This window comes from Tenrec ecaudatus, chromosome 5 (assembly GCF_050624435.1).
Source record: "Tenrec ecaudatus isolate mTenEca1 chromosome 5, mTenEca1.hap1, whole genome shotgun sequence".
NCBI classification, from domain to species: Eukaryota; Metazoa; Chordata; class Mammalia; order Afrosoricida; family Tenrecidae; genus Tenrec; species Tenrec ecaudatus.
In genome coordinates this window covers 39,022,645-39,038,452 of record NC_134534.1, presented here as the reverse complement: position 1 = coordinate 39,038,452, position 15,808 = coordinate 39,022,645, and the positions used below count along the sequence as shown (strand labels likewise).

The 15,808-nt window shown below is 38.7% G+C and overlaps 1 protein-coding gene and 1 pseudogene across 3 annotated transcripts in view; one reads left to right on the top strand and one right to left on the bottom strand.

Annotated features, from left to right (window-relative positions):
* Positions 1 to 15,808, top strand: part of VPS13B (vacuolar protein sorting 13 homolog B) — a 731,003-nt gene that overhangs the window by 35,226 nt on the left and 679,969 nt on the right. For all 3 annotated transcript variants that reach the window (XM_075549441.1, XM_075549440.1, XM_075549439.1), the window contains exons 4-5: positions 9,909 to 10,029; positions 13,900 to 14,067. In XM_075549441.1, the coding sequence (XP_075405556.1) occupies positions 9,909 to 10,029; positions 13,900 to 14,067 (289 nt within the window). The remainder of the gene's footprint in view (positions 1 to 9,908; positions 10,030 to 13,899; positions 14,068 to 15,808) is intronic.
* On the bottom strand, positions 11,572 to 12,478 carry LOC142448481 (serine/threonine-protein phosphatase PP1-gamma catalytic subunit pseudogene; annotated as a pseudogene).

The window sequence follows — 15,808 nt, the reverse complement described above, 5'->3', positions numbered from 1 at the left end:
GCTGCGCTGTACTGTACTATACTGCTCAGTTGGTCTTTTCGCATAAAGACCCAGCAGTGGTTAGGATTGTGTCATTTTAATGGTGGGGTGTTTGGGGGCGATTTACTTCATCTCTTTAAGCATTAGATTCCTCCGCTCATAAAATGGTGATACTTTTGTATGGAGAATAGCATCTATTTTATGGGATTGTTAGGAGGATTAAGAGATAGTATAAATATAATGTATTAGCATTATGGAACATATTGGAAGTGTGACAAATAGACATCTATTTCCTATGGTTTTTATCCCTTCTTTCTTCCTCCTCTTCTACTTCCTTCTTTATGTTCTCTCTTCCCGTTGTACTCCTTTTTTCTCCTTCCAAGTTGTGATTGACAGAGGGTTCTTTCATTCAGACAGATCTGGCTGTAAATGCTAACCCTCGACTCACTCATTCACTGCATTGAGTTGACTCTGATGCATAGCGGCTCCACGCGACAGGGTAGAACTGCCCCTTTGAGTTTGTGAGGCTGTACATCTTTAAGGGACTAGAAAATTCATCTCTATAACAAGGAGCCACTGGTTGATTTGACTGCTGATTTTGTAGTTAGCAACCAAACATGTAATCCAGTCGACATGGGTCAGCAAACTGTGGCTCGAGTCATACATGCATGGGTGGCTCTTTTGGGATGGATGTATGACTCTGAACTAAACTAGAAAAATTTTATAAGATATTATTCAGATAATGGTGATTTCATTTACTGGTAAAAACATTTACGGCTCAAATACTTTAAAAAATACTTGTACTGGGGCTTTCATATCTCTTATCACAATCCATACATTCATCCAGTGTGTCAAGCACATTTGCACATATGCTGCCATCATTTTCAAAGCATCGAATAATTTAAAAAATATTGTGAGGGACAGAATTGGCTCTTCCATCTCAAAAGTTTGCAAGCCACTGCATTTCAGCCCCTTCCTACTTCTGTACCTCATAGCATTTTAATGTTGGAGCCTCTTTGTTGCAGTTCCTGCGCCTTTAAAATACTTGATATTTGGCATATGCGTGCTTGCTAAGGATAGCTGATCACTCTTTGAAGCTTGTATACCAGGAGGCTTCCGAAAGGTTGTGGAAAATTTCCATTAATTTTTTGTTCTATTCCATGAAAAGTTTGAAGCCCACTTGAACTTTCTGATCAGTTCCTAAACGGCTCTTATCCTTTTATGTGTACATAATTTGCTATTCAAATAAAGATCAATAAAGCACCTGGATACGGGTACATGTCTTTTACCACTAAAGGTGCCCTAGTGCTGCAGTGGTTAAAGTGCATTGACTTTACTAAGAAAGGTTGGTAGGCCAAATTGCTAGATGGACCAGGAGAGAGTCATGGGAGTTTGCTTCCAGAAAGAGTTCATCCCTTGATACCTTCAGGACCAAGGGTGTGAGGGACGATGCTGGGAGAGTGGAGGGTGAGTGGGTTGGAAAGGGGGAACTGTTTACAAGGATCCACATGTGACCTCTTCCCTGGGAGAGGGACAGCAGAGAAGGGGGGAAGGGAGACTCCGGATAAGCAAGATATGACAAAATAACGAGGTATAAATTACCAAGGGTATATGAGGGAGGGGGGAATGGGGAGGGAGAGGGGGGAAAAAGAGGACCTGATGCAAGGGGCTTAAGTGGAGAGCAAATGCCTTGAGAATGATTGGGGCAGGGAATGTATGGATGTGCTTTATACAATTGATGTATGTATATGTATGGATTGTGGTAAGAGTTGTTTGAGTCCCTAATAAAATGTAAAAGAAGAAAAGAGAAAAAAATGATTAGGGCAAAGACTGTACAGATGTGCTTTATACAATTGATGTATGTATATGTATGAACTGTGAAAAGAATTGTATCAGCCCCAATAAATTGTTAAAATAAAAAAATTAAAAAAAAAAGAGTTCATCCTTGGAAGCCTTAAGAAGCCGTTGTACGCTTTCTCATACGATTGCTGAGTCATAATAGATTCAGCAGCAGTGGTTTTGTTTTGTTTATTTCCTCAAATAGGGCCGAAGGAGCTCTGGGGATGCAGTGGTTACGTCAGCAGTTCTCAACCTGTGGGTTGCGACCCCTTTGGGGGTCAAATGACCCTTTCACAGGGGTCGCCTGATTCATAACAGTAGCAAAATGACAGTTATTAAGTAGCCACAAAAATAATTTTATATGGAAAAAAAAGAAAATGATTAGGACAAAGAATGTACAGATGTGCATTATACAATTGATGTATGTATATGTATGGTTTGTGATAAGAGTTGTATGAGCCCCTAATAAAATGTTTAACAAAATAATTTTATAGTTGGGGCTCATCACAACATGAGGAACCTGAATGAAAGGGTCGCGACATGGAGAACCACTGGGATAAGTGATCACTTGTTAACAACAACCCAAAGAGGGGTACTATTTGAACCCCCCAGTTGCTGCTCTGCAGAAAAAAAGAGATGGGGCAATCTGTTCTTGTAACCATTCAAAAAAACCACTGCAACCTCACTGCCGTGGAGTCAATACCGACTCATAGTGACCAATGGAATAGGCTGGAACTGCCCTTGTGAGGATCGGAGACTGTTTACAGGCATAGAAAGACCTGTTTTTCTTCTGTGGAGTGGCTGGTGGTTTTGGACTGCTACCGTGAAGCCATCCCAACACATAACCACTTCACCACTCGGGCTCCTCCTCTAAAAGCTCCAAACCCAAACCAAACTCACTGCCATCAGGTCTGTGCTGACTCAGTGCCCTGTGGGTCAGTGTACAACTGCCCCTGTGAGCTCCTGAGACTCACTCTTTCACCGGAGTAGAAAGCCCATCTTTCTCGCCCTCTAAAGATGACAGCCTCCGAACTCCTGGGCCAGCTCTACTCTGCCCTATAGGTTTGCTATGAGTTCGAGTCGACTCAACTGCGGTGGTTTTTAAAATTTTTATTTTATAAAGTAAGGAGCCCTAGTGAAACAGTGGTTGAATGAAAGACTGCCAACCCTCAGCTCAGCTGTTTGAACCCACTAGCCGCTCTGCGGGAGAAAGATGTGGCAGTCTGCTCCTGCAAAGGTGACAGCCCAGGAAATTGTATGGGGCAGTGTCTGAGGGAAGTTCTGCGCTGTTCCGTAGGGGTGGCATGAGTTGTCTTAGACTTGAAGGCAGTGGGCTTTCTGAGGGCTCTTCCACTCATCTGTCAAAAAACCTTCCGCGTGTTGCTGTGACATTTGGAGCCATGCCACTGGCATTTCAAGCAATGGTGGGTAGGTTTCAAGAGGAGCTTCCAGATGAAAGAAGGAGCCCTGGTGGTGCAGTGGTTAAGTACTCAGCTGCCAAGTGAAAGATTGGTGGTTTAAACCCACCAAAGGGCTTACAGGAGAAAGATGAGGCCGTTGACTTCTATACAGATTACCACCTTTTAACCTTGAGGGGCAGTTCAGCTTTGTCAGATAAGAGTTAGTGAGAGTTGGAATAGATTTGACAGCACCCAATAATGGTAACAACAGCAGTAAGAAAGGCCTGGTGGTCGATTTTGGAAAAGGAGCCTATGAAAACCCTATGGGTCACAACATAATACAGCTTGCTGTAGTGCTGGAAGGTGAACTTCCTCACTTGGAAGGCGCTCAAAGTACACAGTGGCAGTCACAGTGGTCTGGAGCCTACCAACAACATTGACGACTTGGTAGGCCAGGCAACATTTCTTGCAGCACCAGGAGCTGAAGCTGCCTCAACGGCAACTCAAACAACCAGGAGGAAGGGGTAAGGTGAAAAGTGCAACACAAGAGCCCCATGGTCTGGCAGTATGAAAGCCTGTGGAAATTGCTTATTGGATCTATTTACATGCAGTGTCGGCCACATTTTCCCTCTAGAAACTTTTCTAGTAAGGAAATGACTTTCTTGCTTGTTTCATGAGGAGCAAAAGGGCAGTATTTTCAGAAATAGCTATGTGGTCCCCAAGAGAAAACATTCTTTTGCCATGAAATATATTCACCAGACATTTTGGAAAAATTGCACCCTAAATAAGAAAAACATCACTGTAATGTGTTCGGGATTAAAAATTATCTCAAAACATTTCAGCTTGTAATTTTGAAAACAAAGTTTCTTTTATTAGTAATTAGAGGCTGTTAATGAAATAAACATAAGTATTAAACCAAAGATTGTTGAAAGAAGATGATGAACTCAAAATAGATGGTGGACATAACTCCAGTTTTGATAATAAACACTGTATTCTTGTTTTATTTTCATTTACATAATTTAGTTGGAGCAGAATTTGAATGGAAGCCCAATGGTAAATTATTACAATTAAAATGTAATTGAAAGAAATCAAGTTCAAATTGTCAACTGATTTTATTCTGATTATATATGTATGTTCAGTCATGATTTTGTAACCATAATTAAGAAAGGCAGGCTTACTTATTTGTTGTAGTGTTTGTTTCATAGCACTTATTTCTATGAGCAATATGACTAATATTTATTTCTTAAGCATATACTAAAACTACTGATTTAATATAAATTTTGTTTAAGCAAATACAGTTATTTTATTTTTGAATAATAAAAATGTGCAAGGAGGCTTTCTCCTGTGTTTTCCTTAACTCTTTCTATTTGAAGACTCATATTTAGTCTATACCTTTGGACCCTAACCGTTGCTAGTAACTTCTTAAAATTAAAATAAAAATAACTTGTTCTTTCTTTGCTTTAAAATGTTTGTCATCCCGTGTATGCCAGATTTATTGGAGTGTAGTAGTTTCAGTGCATTTTGGCTGGAATGTTTATTATGACATCACTGTAATCTATATACAGTATGTGATTTCAGATGGTTTCAGTGTTAAATATTTTCATAATTATGCTAGTTTTGGCAGTTCACTTGGAACTTTTTCACATCTCTTTAATGAACATGTTTTACTTCTGGGCTTTTGAGGCAACCACATGTTTCAAAAATTAATAGTGTGCTTTAATGTTAACATTGTGCAGGAGGCTATGACTACAGGCATTTTAAGGGATAGCAGTTGGACTAAAAGTAATTGCAGCAAGATTTTATTCATAGCAGTAGCCTTTTGGTATTTAAGACTACAACATCCCCCAAAATAACAGAAGATGTCATTGCAAAAATTGAATAGAGAAGTTGTTTTGTGGCATGAAACAGTATGACGTTTTTATCACATTAGCTGAAAATGGTCGTTAATTTATCCAGAAGTTTCGTTTCAATTCTAAATATTTTTGCTGATATATCACTAGCATGTTCAGCCATGCTCTCTTGTCACTTTTTTATTATTACAGACTTCCCTTAATTTTATGTTAAATTATCTTGTTTTCTAAGGAAGTCTTATTGTTGCTATTTGTCGTTACAACCCTATTTCATTGGTGATTTTAGTGATTATGCTTTTTGTATTCTTGAAAATTTCTTCTTTGCATATATAATAGAACAACTAAGCCTATTCTTGAAATAGTTGTTCCTGAAAGGACTAACTACAAAAATGGTTACATTATTTAGCAAGTTGATGGGTGTATATAGTATTTATAGTACAAGAGTATTTTTACTCTTCTATGTGCACATTTCATCCAAGAAAAAATGTGTTCCTTATTCTTGAATCGAGGACTAAAAAGAAACCCGAAGCCTTATAGCTCATATTACCACCCATTTGCCCCCATCCCTTTCCTCCTGCTCATGACCTTCATAAAAGGATGGTCTATACTTATTGACTTCATTTTAGCTTTCATTCACTCTTCGAGCTATGCCTATGTAGTTCCAACCTTTGTCACTATTACGGAAGTACTGAATCCCCTTTCTTTCAGCCCACTGACAACTTTCTTTTAATGATCAAATCCAGAAATACATGTATTAGAAGGATAACTAATTGGTTAAGAAGGGTTGTAGGGTGGATGCATGTCTGATTTCAGCCTCTTAGGGATTGGCCAAGGGCTGATGCTGATGGTGATTGTCCTCCCCACCTTGTAGTGGAGAAGTCAGGCATGCCCCTTCACACCCTTTTTACATTTCAAAAATTAATTTTAATCAGTTTATATTTTTGGCTTCTAGTGTCTTTCTTCCATTTTAATTTAAATGGGATCTTTTTCTGCTGATGACTATTCCGTGCACGTGCTCCCTTTCACTTTACCTTCACGTATGTAAAGGGGAAAAACGAATAAGAGAGCTGACAACACTTCAAAAGGCAACTGGAGAAGACATGTATTCGGTTGGGGCTTGCAAAGATGCAGTTAGGGAACCAAGTGAAGAGCCTTTTTTGGCATTTCTCAAGTTGAGAAACTGGGGGGGTTAAAAATGAACTTTCAGAAGCAATGTTGAAGGAGTCTGTGGGCAAACGACTGGACGATGTCGGAAGCTTCAAAAGAAGCTGAGCACACCGAGTCACTGTGGACATTCAGCTAGTTTAGGAGGTAGCACACGCTCAAAAGCCAGTGGTGGTAAAGAAGTCTAAGTGCATTAAATGCATTGGTGAAAGCAAGGCTCTGAGAGTTGGCAAAATAGTAACTGAGATGTTGGAACAAATGTCAACAATGCTGACTTGTCTGTGCTAAGAAATATGGAAAACATAATACTAGGAAGATATTTACTTTTGTTTTATTGATTATGCAAATGCATCCACCTCGTTGGAATGTGATAAACTGAATAACATTAAAGGAATGAAGATGTGGAACACTAAATTGTGCTTTTGCAGACCCTATATATAGACCAAGAGGCAGTCATTGGAATAGAACAAGGAGTTTAAAATCAGGAAGGGCGTGTGTCAGAGTTGTGTTTTTTTTTTAATGATATTTACTCAGTCTGCATGTTGAACAAATAACTTGAGAAATCTGCACTACATGGAAAAAAAAACATGGCATCAGGATTGGTGAAAGACTAGTAGCCTGCGATAAGCAGATGACGTAACTGTGCCAGTTACATGATCTCCTGTCAATTTGCAAAGAGGTGGAGTCTAGCCTGTCAATCAGGTTGCAGATTGATGACCTCATTTGGAGGCACGAAGGAGATAAATAGCTCATTGGAGGCCAGACACACAACTCTCTCTGCTAGACATCTCTGTTGACAAGCCACATGCAGACAGGGCTGATGGAACCATAGCCCTGGAGCTGGAGGAGCCACATGGAGACCCACGCCAGTCTTGAGATGCTCCTACCGCCACTGCATCCACAAGACTTTCCTCCCACTGGCCTGTGAGCTTCCTGCATTCAGCATCATTGCATGTGAGTCTGAAGAGGAAACTGTAGACTGGTATCGGACTTATGGGCTAATATTGGACTTAAGGACTTGATCTGGACTGTTCGGCGATATTTTCTCAATATACAGTTGCTCTTTATATAAAGCTCCTTATACATATATGAGTGTATCTGGATTTGTTTCTCTTGTCACAATAAACTTGCTGCCTAAAAATGAAGAGGGTTTGAAGCATTGAGGTAGAATAGAGATCATAGTCTTCAGTACAGAGCACACCTCTGCAAACCATTTCAGTGTGGAAAATAAAATCCTTACCAATAGAAAACTACATGATAAAGTTCAAAGTTGTCAAGAATTTAATTTTGCTTGGATCCACAATCAACTCATGGAAGCAACAGTCAGGAAATCAAGTGATATGTTTCGTTGAAAATATGCTGCAAACCACGTCTTTCAAATATAAGAACAAAGGTGTCACTTTGAGGATTAAGGCCCCCTGATCAAAGCCATAGTATTTTCAGTAGCTTGTGAAAGCTGAACACATAAGCCCAAAGATGAATTGCTGGGCCTAAGTTCCGGAGTTGCTGAAGAATTTGGTTATACACTGAACTGCCTCACTGCCATTCAGTCAGTGCAGACTCATGCTGCTCCCCTGTCGGTTTCCGAGACTGCAACTGTTTATGGGAGTAGAAAACCCCGTCTGTCTCCTGAGAAGCTGCTGGGGGTTTGAACTGTTGACCATGTGGATTGCAGCCTGACATGTAACCATCATGCCACTAGGGCTCTATTTGAAATGTCAGAGAGACAATGGGCAGTGTAAGATATGAAATAATAACAATATATAATTGTTTAAGGATTCATGACGGTGGGAGGGAGAGAAAAATAGAATAGCTTATACCAAGGGCTCAAGTAGAAAATGTTTTGGAAAGATGATGGCAACATATGTACACATATGTTTAATACAATTGATGTATAGAATGTAAGAGCTGTAAGAGCCCCTGCTAAAATGATTCAAAACAAAACAAAACAAACAAATGTGTTGGAAGAAGTACATCTAGAATGCTTCTTAGACAGTGGTTCTCAACCGTCCTGATGCCGCGACCCTTTCATACAGTTCCTTATGTTGTGGTGACCCCCCCCAGCCATAACATTATTTTCATGGCTACTTCATTACTGTAATTTTGCTACTGTTATGAGTCGGGCAACCTCTGTGAAAGGGTCACTCGACCCCCCAAAGGGGTCGTGACCCACAGGTTGAGAACCACTGTTGTTAGAAGTTGGTTAGGTGTCCCTAGAGGACATTGTGTTTGCTAAAATAGAAGGTCAATGAAAAAGAGGAAGACCCTCTATGAGATTGATTGATACAGTGGTTGTAGCAGTAGGTTTAAATACATCATAATTATGAGGATTGTGCATGTGTTAGGCAGGGTTCTCTAGAGAAACAAAACCAGGACACTTAATGAATTCACACACACACACACACACACACACACACACACACACACACACAGGTTTATACAGCGAGGAGGAGTATAGCAGATAATGAGTCCACACAGTAGTACAGAGGGTTCAGTTCAATTCACTTCCGTGGAACAGAATATATGCCGAAGTCCTTCAACTCAGGTGGATTGCTGGGTCCAAGGTCAAGGAAGCAGACAGCAGAATCCTCCCTCAGGCAAGGCAGGCAGAGTCTGCTCACAGGCAGCAAGCAGCAGGGTGGGTCACCAACAGCCAGTAGCTCTGGAGTTTAGCAAAGCAGGCTTGGGAATGCAAGCAGTGCAAAGCAACAGGATCCACTAGCCTCAAGCTCAGGTGATGAATGCACCATCAGTGTGGTAAAGCAGGTCTCGAAGGAGCCTCAATCTCTAGCAACATGATCCATGGGTTGGCCTGGTCCACAAGTCTTGTAGCTCACAGGTTGAGGCAGAGAACTTGCTAAAACAGCAGCCAGCTCTGATCATCAGAGAGCAAGAGATAAGGAGGCGGGCCTTGCAGAGCTATTTATCTCTGCCCTCCAATCAAACCACAACTCGATTAATCCCACATGCTCCTATTGGCCAGGTTGGCACAACAAACCTACCTATCACAGTGCATGACCCTGCAGTGTTTCATTCTAGGATCACTGAGTCAGAACTGAGTAGCACTAAGAACAGCAACAACCAGTATTGTTAAATAAAATGGAAAATAATCTAAGGATGATTAACATAAATCATTATAGATAATTTAAAAGATAGCTTGGAGTTTATTTAGCTTACAAAACAGTGAGGTCCTTAACATTTAAACAAAGGGGAAGATTAAGACCCTTTCTGTTTATTTCTATAATACAGATGCCAGTTGTTTCAATGCTTATGTTTTAATAATAATCTTTTGCTTCAGAATATATTTTTTCTCAATTGTCCACTTAGCTTTTAAATGCCAGCTTAGGAAAGGAAGAATTTGTGATTTGAAATTGCTGGTTATTTTTAAAATGTTTTTTGAGAGCGCAACTTTGAAAACTGGTTATATACCGTATATACTCAAGTATAAGCTGACCCAAATATCAGCCGAGCACCTGATTTTACCACAAAAACTGCATTAAAAATGTGCCTAAAAATTCGGCTTATACACAAGTGTACACAGTACTCAGATTTGGAGAGCTGAAAGTGTAAAATTAATGCACATACTAACTGCAGTACTGGATTTTTCAACAAAATGTTTCCAAATCATTGAATGGTGATGAATGCATTTCATTTTTCTTCTTGAAAACAAAACTAGGGTGACCATGAAAGCGGTGGCTCTAGTTCTACGAACCGTAGTGCTACGGAGAACACAAAGCCGTCGGTCAGACCGAGAAGAATCCAGCAGACTGCGCCCACCGAGCCCGATTTACCACCAGGTAACTTCTGATAGGACCAAAATGTCATTTGTTTCTAATCCCACTTTTAATCCTTTGAAGAATACACATTTTGAATCCTTTTTAGCTCCATTGACCTTGTGGGCTATATATGCATTTGTTTTATGAGTTGAGAACAGAATAAGTCCAGAGCTCTCACCAATAATTTCAGTTAGAGTTTACCTTCTGTAGCTGATTATTCCTCTAGTGTTTTTTATACAGCCATTTATTGCAGATTGTCTGATATTCCATTCAGATCAGTATCTTTTTTTTGGCCTGGTAATAAACAGAAAAGCTAATGAGTTGTCATAAGTTTCTAGGCACTATAAAATTGATTGAAAAAAAAACGCCCACAATTATAAAATTTTTAATGTGGGATGTTATATATTGCATGTTTCATTCTTTTGAAATTTTTGTTCACTTACAATAGTGTCTTGGAACTAAGAGTTCCTTCACAAATATTTAATGAAGAAAAACATTGCATTGATCATTGCTGTATCTGCTCTGGTTCATGAGTGTTGCTGCCATCTTAGGAGCTGTTTATCAGTGTCCTGTCAGTAGGTTTCCAGTTATTCTCTTTTGTCAGGGGTAGTTGAGATTGGAATATACTTTTTCTGGGTTATGATGCAATAGTCTGATTTGGGAAGAGGTTACGAGAATGGACTTACAAGTTCCACAGACTAGGACAGCCTAAGAAAAAGGTACCTCGATCTACTTGTGAAAATTGGGATTGAAACCTATGGATCACAATAGAACACTGACATGATTTGGACATCAATGAGGAGCATTTGATAGAACATCATATTTGGGGTCAAAGAATATAAGCTTATAAGTAGTTTTCAAAATAGGGGTTTTATATGGGAAAATACTTTTGAATTATAGGGAAAACTTTTATGCTTTTTCATGTCTTTTATTATGCTGTTTAATTGGATTTGTTGACATTTTCAATTAAATTTCACTATTGCGGGACATTAAATTTTTTGAAGATTTTAGGCAAGATATAGAGAAAAAAGTGTTTGCTAATTACTTGTGGTGTTTTGAGTCATTAAGAAAGACAAACATTTCTTTTTTTCCTTCCATGTTCTCATTCTGTTTTCATGTAATTCTCTTTTTAATATCAACAGCATGCATTTTATGACAGTGACATAGATTCATGTGCAGATTCGGAGCACCCTAGGGCTCTCTTTATGCCCTAAAGAAAACACATTTGTCCTGAATTGGGGGCCGGGGGAAATCAACTGTCTCTGTACCCTTAAGACAGGGCAAACTGTCCTGAGGAGTAAGCAGCTTTAACACTGTTATTCAAGTTGTTTGCAAAAGGACTAGATAATTAAAAAAACCAAACAAATTCTTTCTCTTGGGGGTGGAGAGGGTCTTTCATTTGCTGCTATAACCAGCAAATGATGTTCAGTCATCAAAGTGGGGGGAGGGCCCACTTACACAGCAGATCTGTTTGAGCAAGCTGACCAGTACACATTACAGCTTCAAAAAGGAAAGTTATAAACCCTATGTTACAAATTCCAACTAGGTAGTGTCAAATCCCAACTAGGTAGCTTCTTTTTCCTTTGCCGGCTTTTTAGTCGGAAAAGAGCACATCAGCGCCTGATCCGCACTCATCATGGCACCAGCAATGGCAAACTCTCTACAGTAATTGGGGGCCGAAAACAGAGTGACCAACTGTCTCTTGGCAAAACTTCATATCCATCTTCAATCACCTGATAGGCTCTACAAATAAGATCTAAATCATGCTTATGAAGGAGTTTTGCAACCACTTCCACACCAAATGTGAAGGAAACTTCTCTGTGTCATTTTTCACCCCAGCTTAAGACATCTTTTTAGGGTCAGACCACAAAAGATCACGATGGAGACCTTGATCTGGTACATCATTTGGTCGCATAATTCGCTGAATCTGCTCCATAGATTGAAGATCTGGTGATAGACCTCCATGACAGCAGAATATTTTCTTATCCACGATGGCGGCTATCGGCAAACAGTTAAAGCAGTCTGTAAATGTTTTCCAGAGTTTAATATTGTATCTTCTTTTACATTCATCATAAAATCCATAAATTCTATTGATACAGGCACATTCTTGGTTCCCTCTGAGAAGAAAAAAGTTCTCTGGGTATTTTATTTTGTAGGCCAGTTAGAGGCAGATAGTCTACAAGGTCTGTGACCCCGGCGTACGTAGCCCCCAAGAAATAGGTAGTTGCTTTCTGGTGGGAAACCACTATACTCAAAGAGTCTAAGCAAATCATAGCATTACCCAAGGATATCACCACGTATTTTGAGTGGCGCTCCAAGTTCTTGCAGCATCGGCTGCCTGAGAACGGCCTCCCGAGACTTTAAGCCCAGACCTCTCCTGGAGTTGGACATTCTTCCCAGGTTTGGACCCTCTCACTTCCAGCAGCCGTTAGATGATGCTGTCCATGTTGACTTTATCAATATCCGCCATCGCCGTCCTACCGCCTACCCTCCCGCAGCGGCGCTCGCCTCCTTCCCGTGCCAGGAGCACAGAGGCGGTGGTGGGTCCCCTCCCCCCCATCTACCCCCTCTCTGCTTCCTCCTTCACTCCCCGCTGGAGCCATGAGAAGCCGTTTTTGTTCTTATACTTAATTTTTTCTATTTTGTGCACTTTTTCCTCTTTCTGTAGTGCTTCATGTTTATATTTTCTTCTATTAATGTAAGAAGAAATAAAGATAGGTGTGTGTGTGTGAGTGTGTGTGTGTGTGTGTGTTTACAACGCTGAAAATACCAGGTTAAAGTTCTTTTGACCTAATATATTTCATAATCAAAATATAGTAACATTTTTTTAAAGAAAATATGTATAAAATAGAATCCAGACCAGATTCTTAGAGTATAGGGATATCATTGTAAGAGAGCTAGTGTTATGTTCAGAAGAAGTGCCCTCTTATGCCACGAGAGGAGGAAGGAGTGTCAGGAATGGGAAAAGGGACTAGACTAGACTAGACTGTGTTGCTAACTGCCTCCATGAACAAGCTACCTGCTTTGTCATGAAGGTTAGAAGTACTGGACAGCGCCAAGATCCTATAGGAGAATCCTGATCAAAAGGGAAAAATGTAAAACTGAAGTTCAGATGTTCATGTTCTCCAGATTTTCTTGAGCCAGGACCGCTAGCTGAGTCCCTGAAACTATTGCCCTTTAAACCAGAAATATACCTTGATTCCATCTTAAAACCAAATGGTAATTTAGCTTAAGTAGTAAGGGATGGCCATTCTCAAAGACAATTCTTAAGAAAACCACAATTGTCTTTGAGAATGGCCATTTTAAAGATTAAATAGGAAACTTTCAAGCAGTGAGTTAATACTGATGGTGCTAGAACTACTTGGAAAATGAGGATGTTGCACTGTGCTGTAATAAATGTCACTGAAATATATGTGTAGAATTGTTGAATTGGTCTATGACAGAAGCAAAAAAACAATAAAAATGAAAAAGGAGGTACTGGTAACATAAATGCATTTCATAGACTATCTCAGTACTGAGTTTTAAAAATAAACAACACAAAACTGGATTTGGTACTTATTAGCTGTGACACTTGAGCAAGCCTTTTAACCTTAATACTTACCTTTCACATACGTTAAGGAACTCTGATGGAGCTGTGGATTAGGCATTAAACTTCCAATTTAAAGGTCCGTAGTTCAAACCTACCAATCACTCCATAGGAGAAATATGAGACTGATTGCTCCCATAAAGATTTACTCCTGGAGACTGCATATATCTGGTCACTGTGAGTTGTAATTGATTCAATGGTAGTGGATTTGTAGTTAATTGTGTACACATTAAATTTGATAAAAATTTAAGGAATAATTTATTGATAAATTTGTGGCTAATCAACCCCCCTCCCCCATTTTCTAGGTTATGTGCAGAGCCTGATTAGACGAGTTGTAAATAATGTAAATATTGTTATAAATAATCTCATACTGAAATATGTTGAAGATGATATTGTTCTGTCTGTCAACATCACTTCTGCAGAATGCTATACAGTAGGTGAATTGTGGGACCGTGCCTTCATGGATATTTCTGGTGAGTAATTGTCAGCAACAATGTACATTTGTCATACATTTCTCTCGATTCTTGTTTCTTTTGGACCAACTATCTCTGATAAATCCAGTGAAAACTTTATACCGTGAGCCAGGAAAAATGTACACATTATAAAACTTACCCCATAATTACAGAAAGTTAATAGACTCCCCAGGCTAAGGATTTTGTAGAAATTTAAAAGGTAGTTGCTGTTACATGTAGTGTTAAAGAAAATTATTTTAAAAGCTTAACGGTTTTCACTCACATTAAAATGTAGAATTTCCTTGGAATATGTTACCATAATGGATAATGACATGCACTGTGGAAAAAGCTTACTTGAGCTCTCTTTAAGTAATAGAATATTTGATAAATTACTTATTCTTACTTTGCCTCAATTCTAACATCTTTAAAATAAAGCCATATCAATATATCATAATAATTAATGCATGTCAAAGTATTAGTGTTGTATTAACTAATAGCAAATACATAGAAAATTATATTTTTGTTATAGAGGGAAGTGCTTAGAGGATTTTTAAAGTTGCTCCCATTTTAATTCTCTTACTTTTATAATGTGTACATTTGTGCAATGTAAGTATCTCAATAATGTCTGTCATGTGTAGTGTAGATTTTTACTTCTTAAAAACTTAAATGCCAAAGCAGGAAAGGAAATTAAAAGATTGAATTAGAGTTTGTGAGGATATACTTTGAAATAGTTGTATTATAGTGTGGATGAAGATATTTTATTATTTTGCAAATAGTATACTGACTTGAAACCACTGCCCAGGTCCATTAGGGCCTGTTGTTTACGTAGGAATTGCTAAGTTATCTGGAATAAAATTACACATTTGCTGAGGGTTTTATTTTCTAGTGTGGTATGTTAGTAGCAATTGTCGCTTAAATTTTCTTCAAAGCACTTTTTGGATTGTTTTGGGTAATTTCTTTTTAAAATTTTAAAGCAGAGATGCTCAATAAGACTTTTCATTATGCTAGAAATGTTTTATATTTTCTTCATCCAGTAAGGTAGCCAATATTCCAAGTGACTCTTGAGCAATTAACTAAGAAAATGAAGTTTTAAATGTATACAGGTTTAATTAAATAATCACACGTAACTGGTGGCTACCATATAAGATAGCATAAGCTTGGAGAGTAGGTGAACTTTTTAAAGTCATAGGGTTGAGTAAGTGTTATTTGAAGGAGCCAAGCTGGCAGAATGGTTAAATATCTGACTGCTCTTTGATAGGTTGGCTGTGTACCCGGTGACAGACCTGAGAATCTCCAATAAAGATTACAGTTTAGAAAACACTTTGAAACAGTTCTCCTCTGCCACAATTGGTTCTTATAAGTTGCAGCTGACTTGTAACGAACGAGTTCAAAGCTACCATAACATAAGTAATATATTAATTATAGCTCCCTCCCCAAAAGTATTTTTAATATGAGCTCTTAAGAATTATTATTTGAAAATATTTAATAGTTCCTTGCAGAAAAGAACTGTAAGTAAATATTTCACAAAGTTCGCTAGAACTTTATACTTAATTGTTATACAAGTTGAGAGTAAGCTACTTCATCTTATTTTTACTCTATTTGATTCCTCTGATACAAAATGGAGATAGTTGTTCAAATGAGAAAATAAACAGGTTTGTATAGGATCTGGCCTCATGTATTCAATGCATATTATTTGCTTCGATTGTTTTAATTACTATTTGCAATAATAAATAATCATGACCTTTTCTCTCTGATTTTCCAT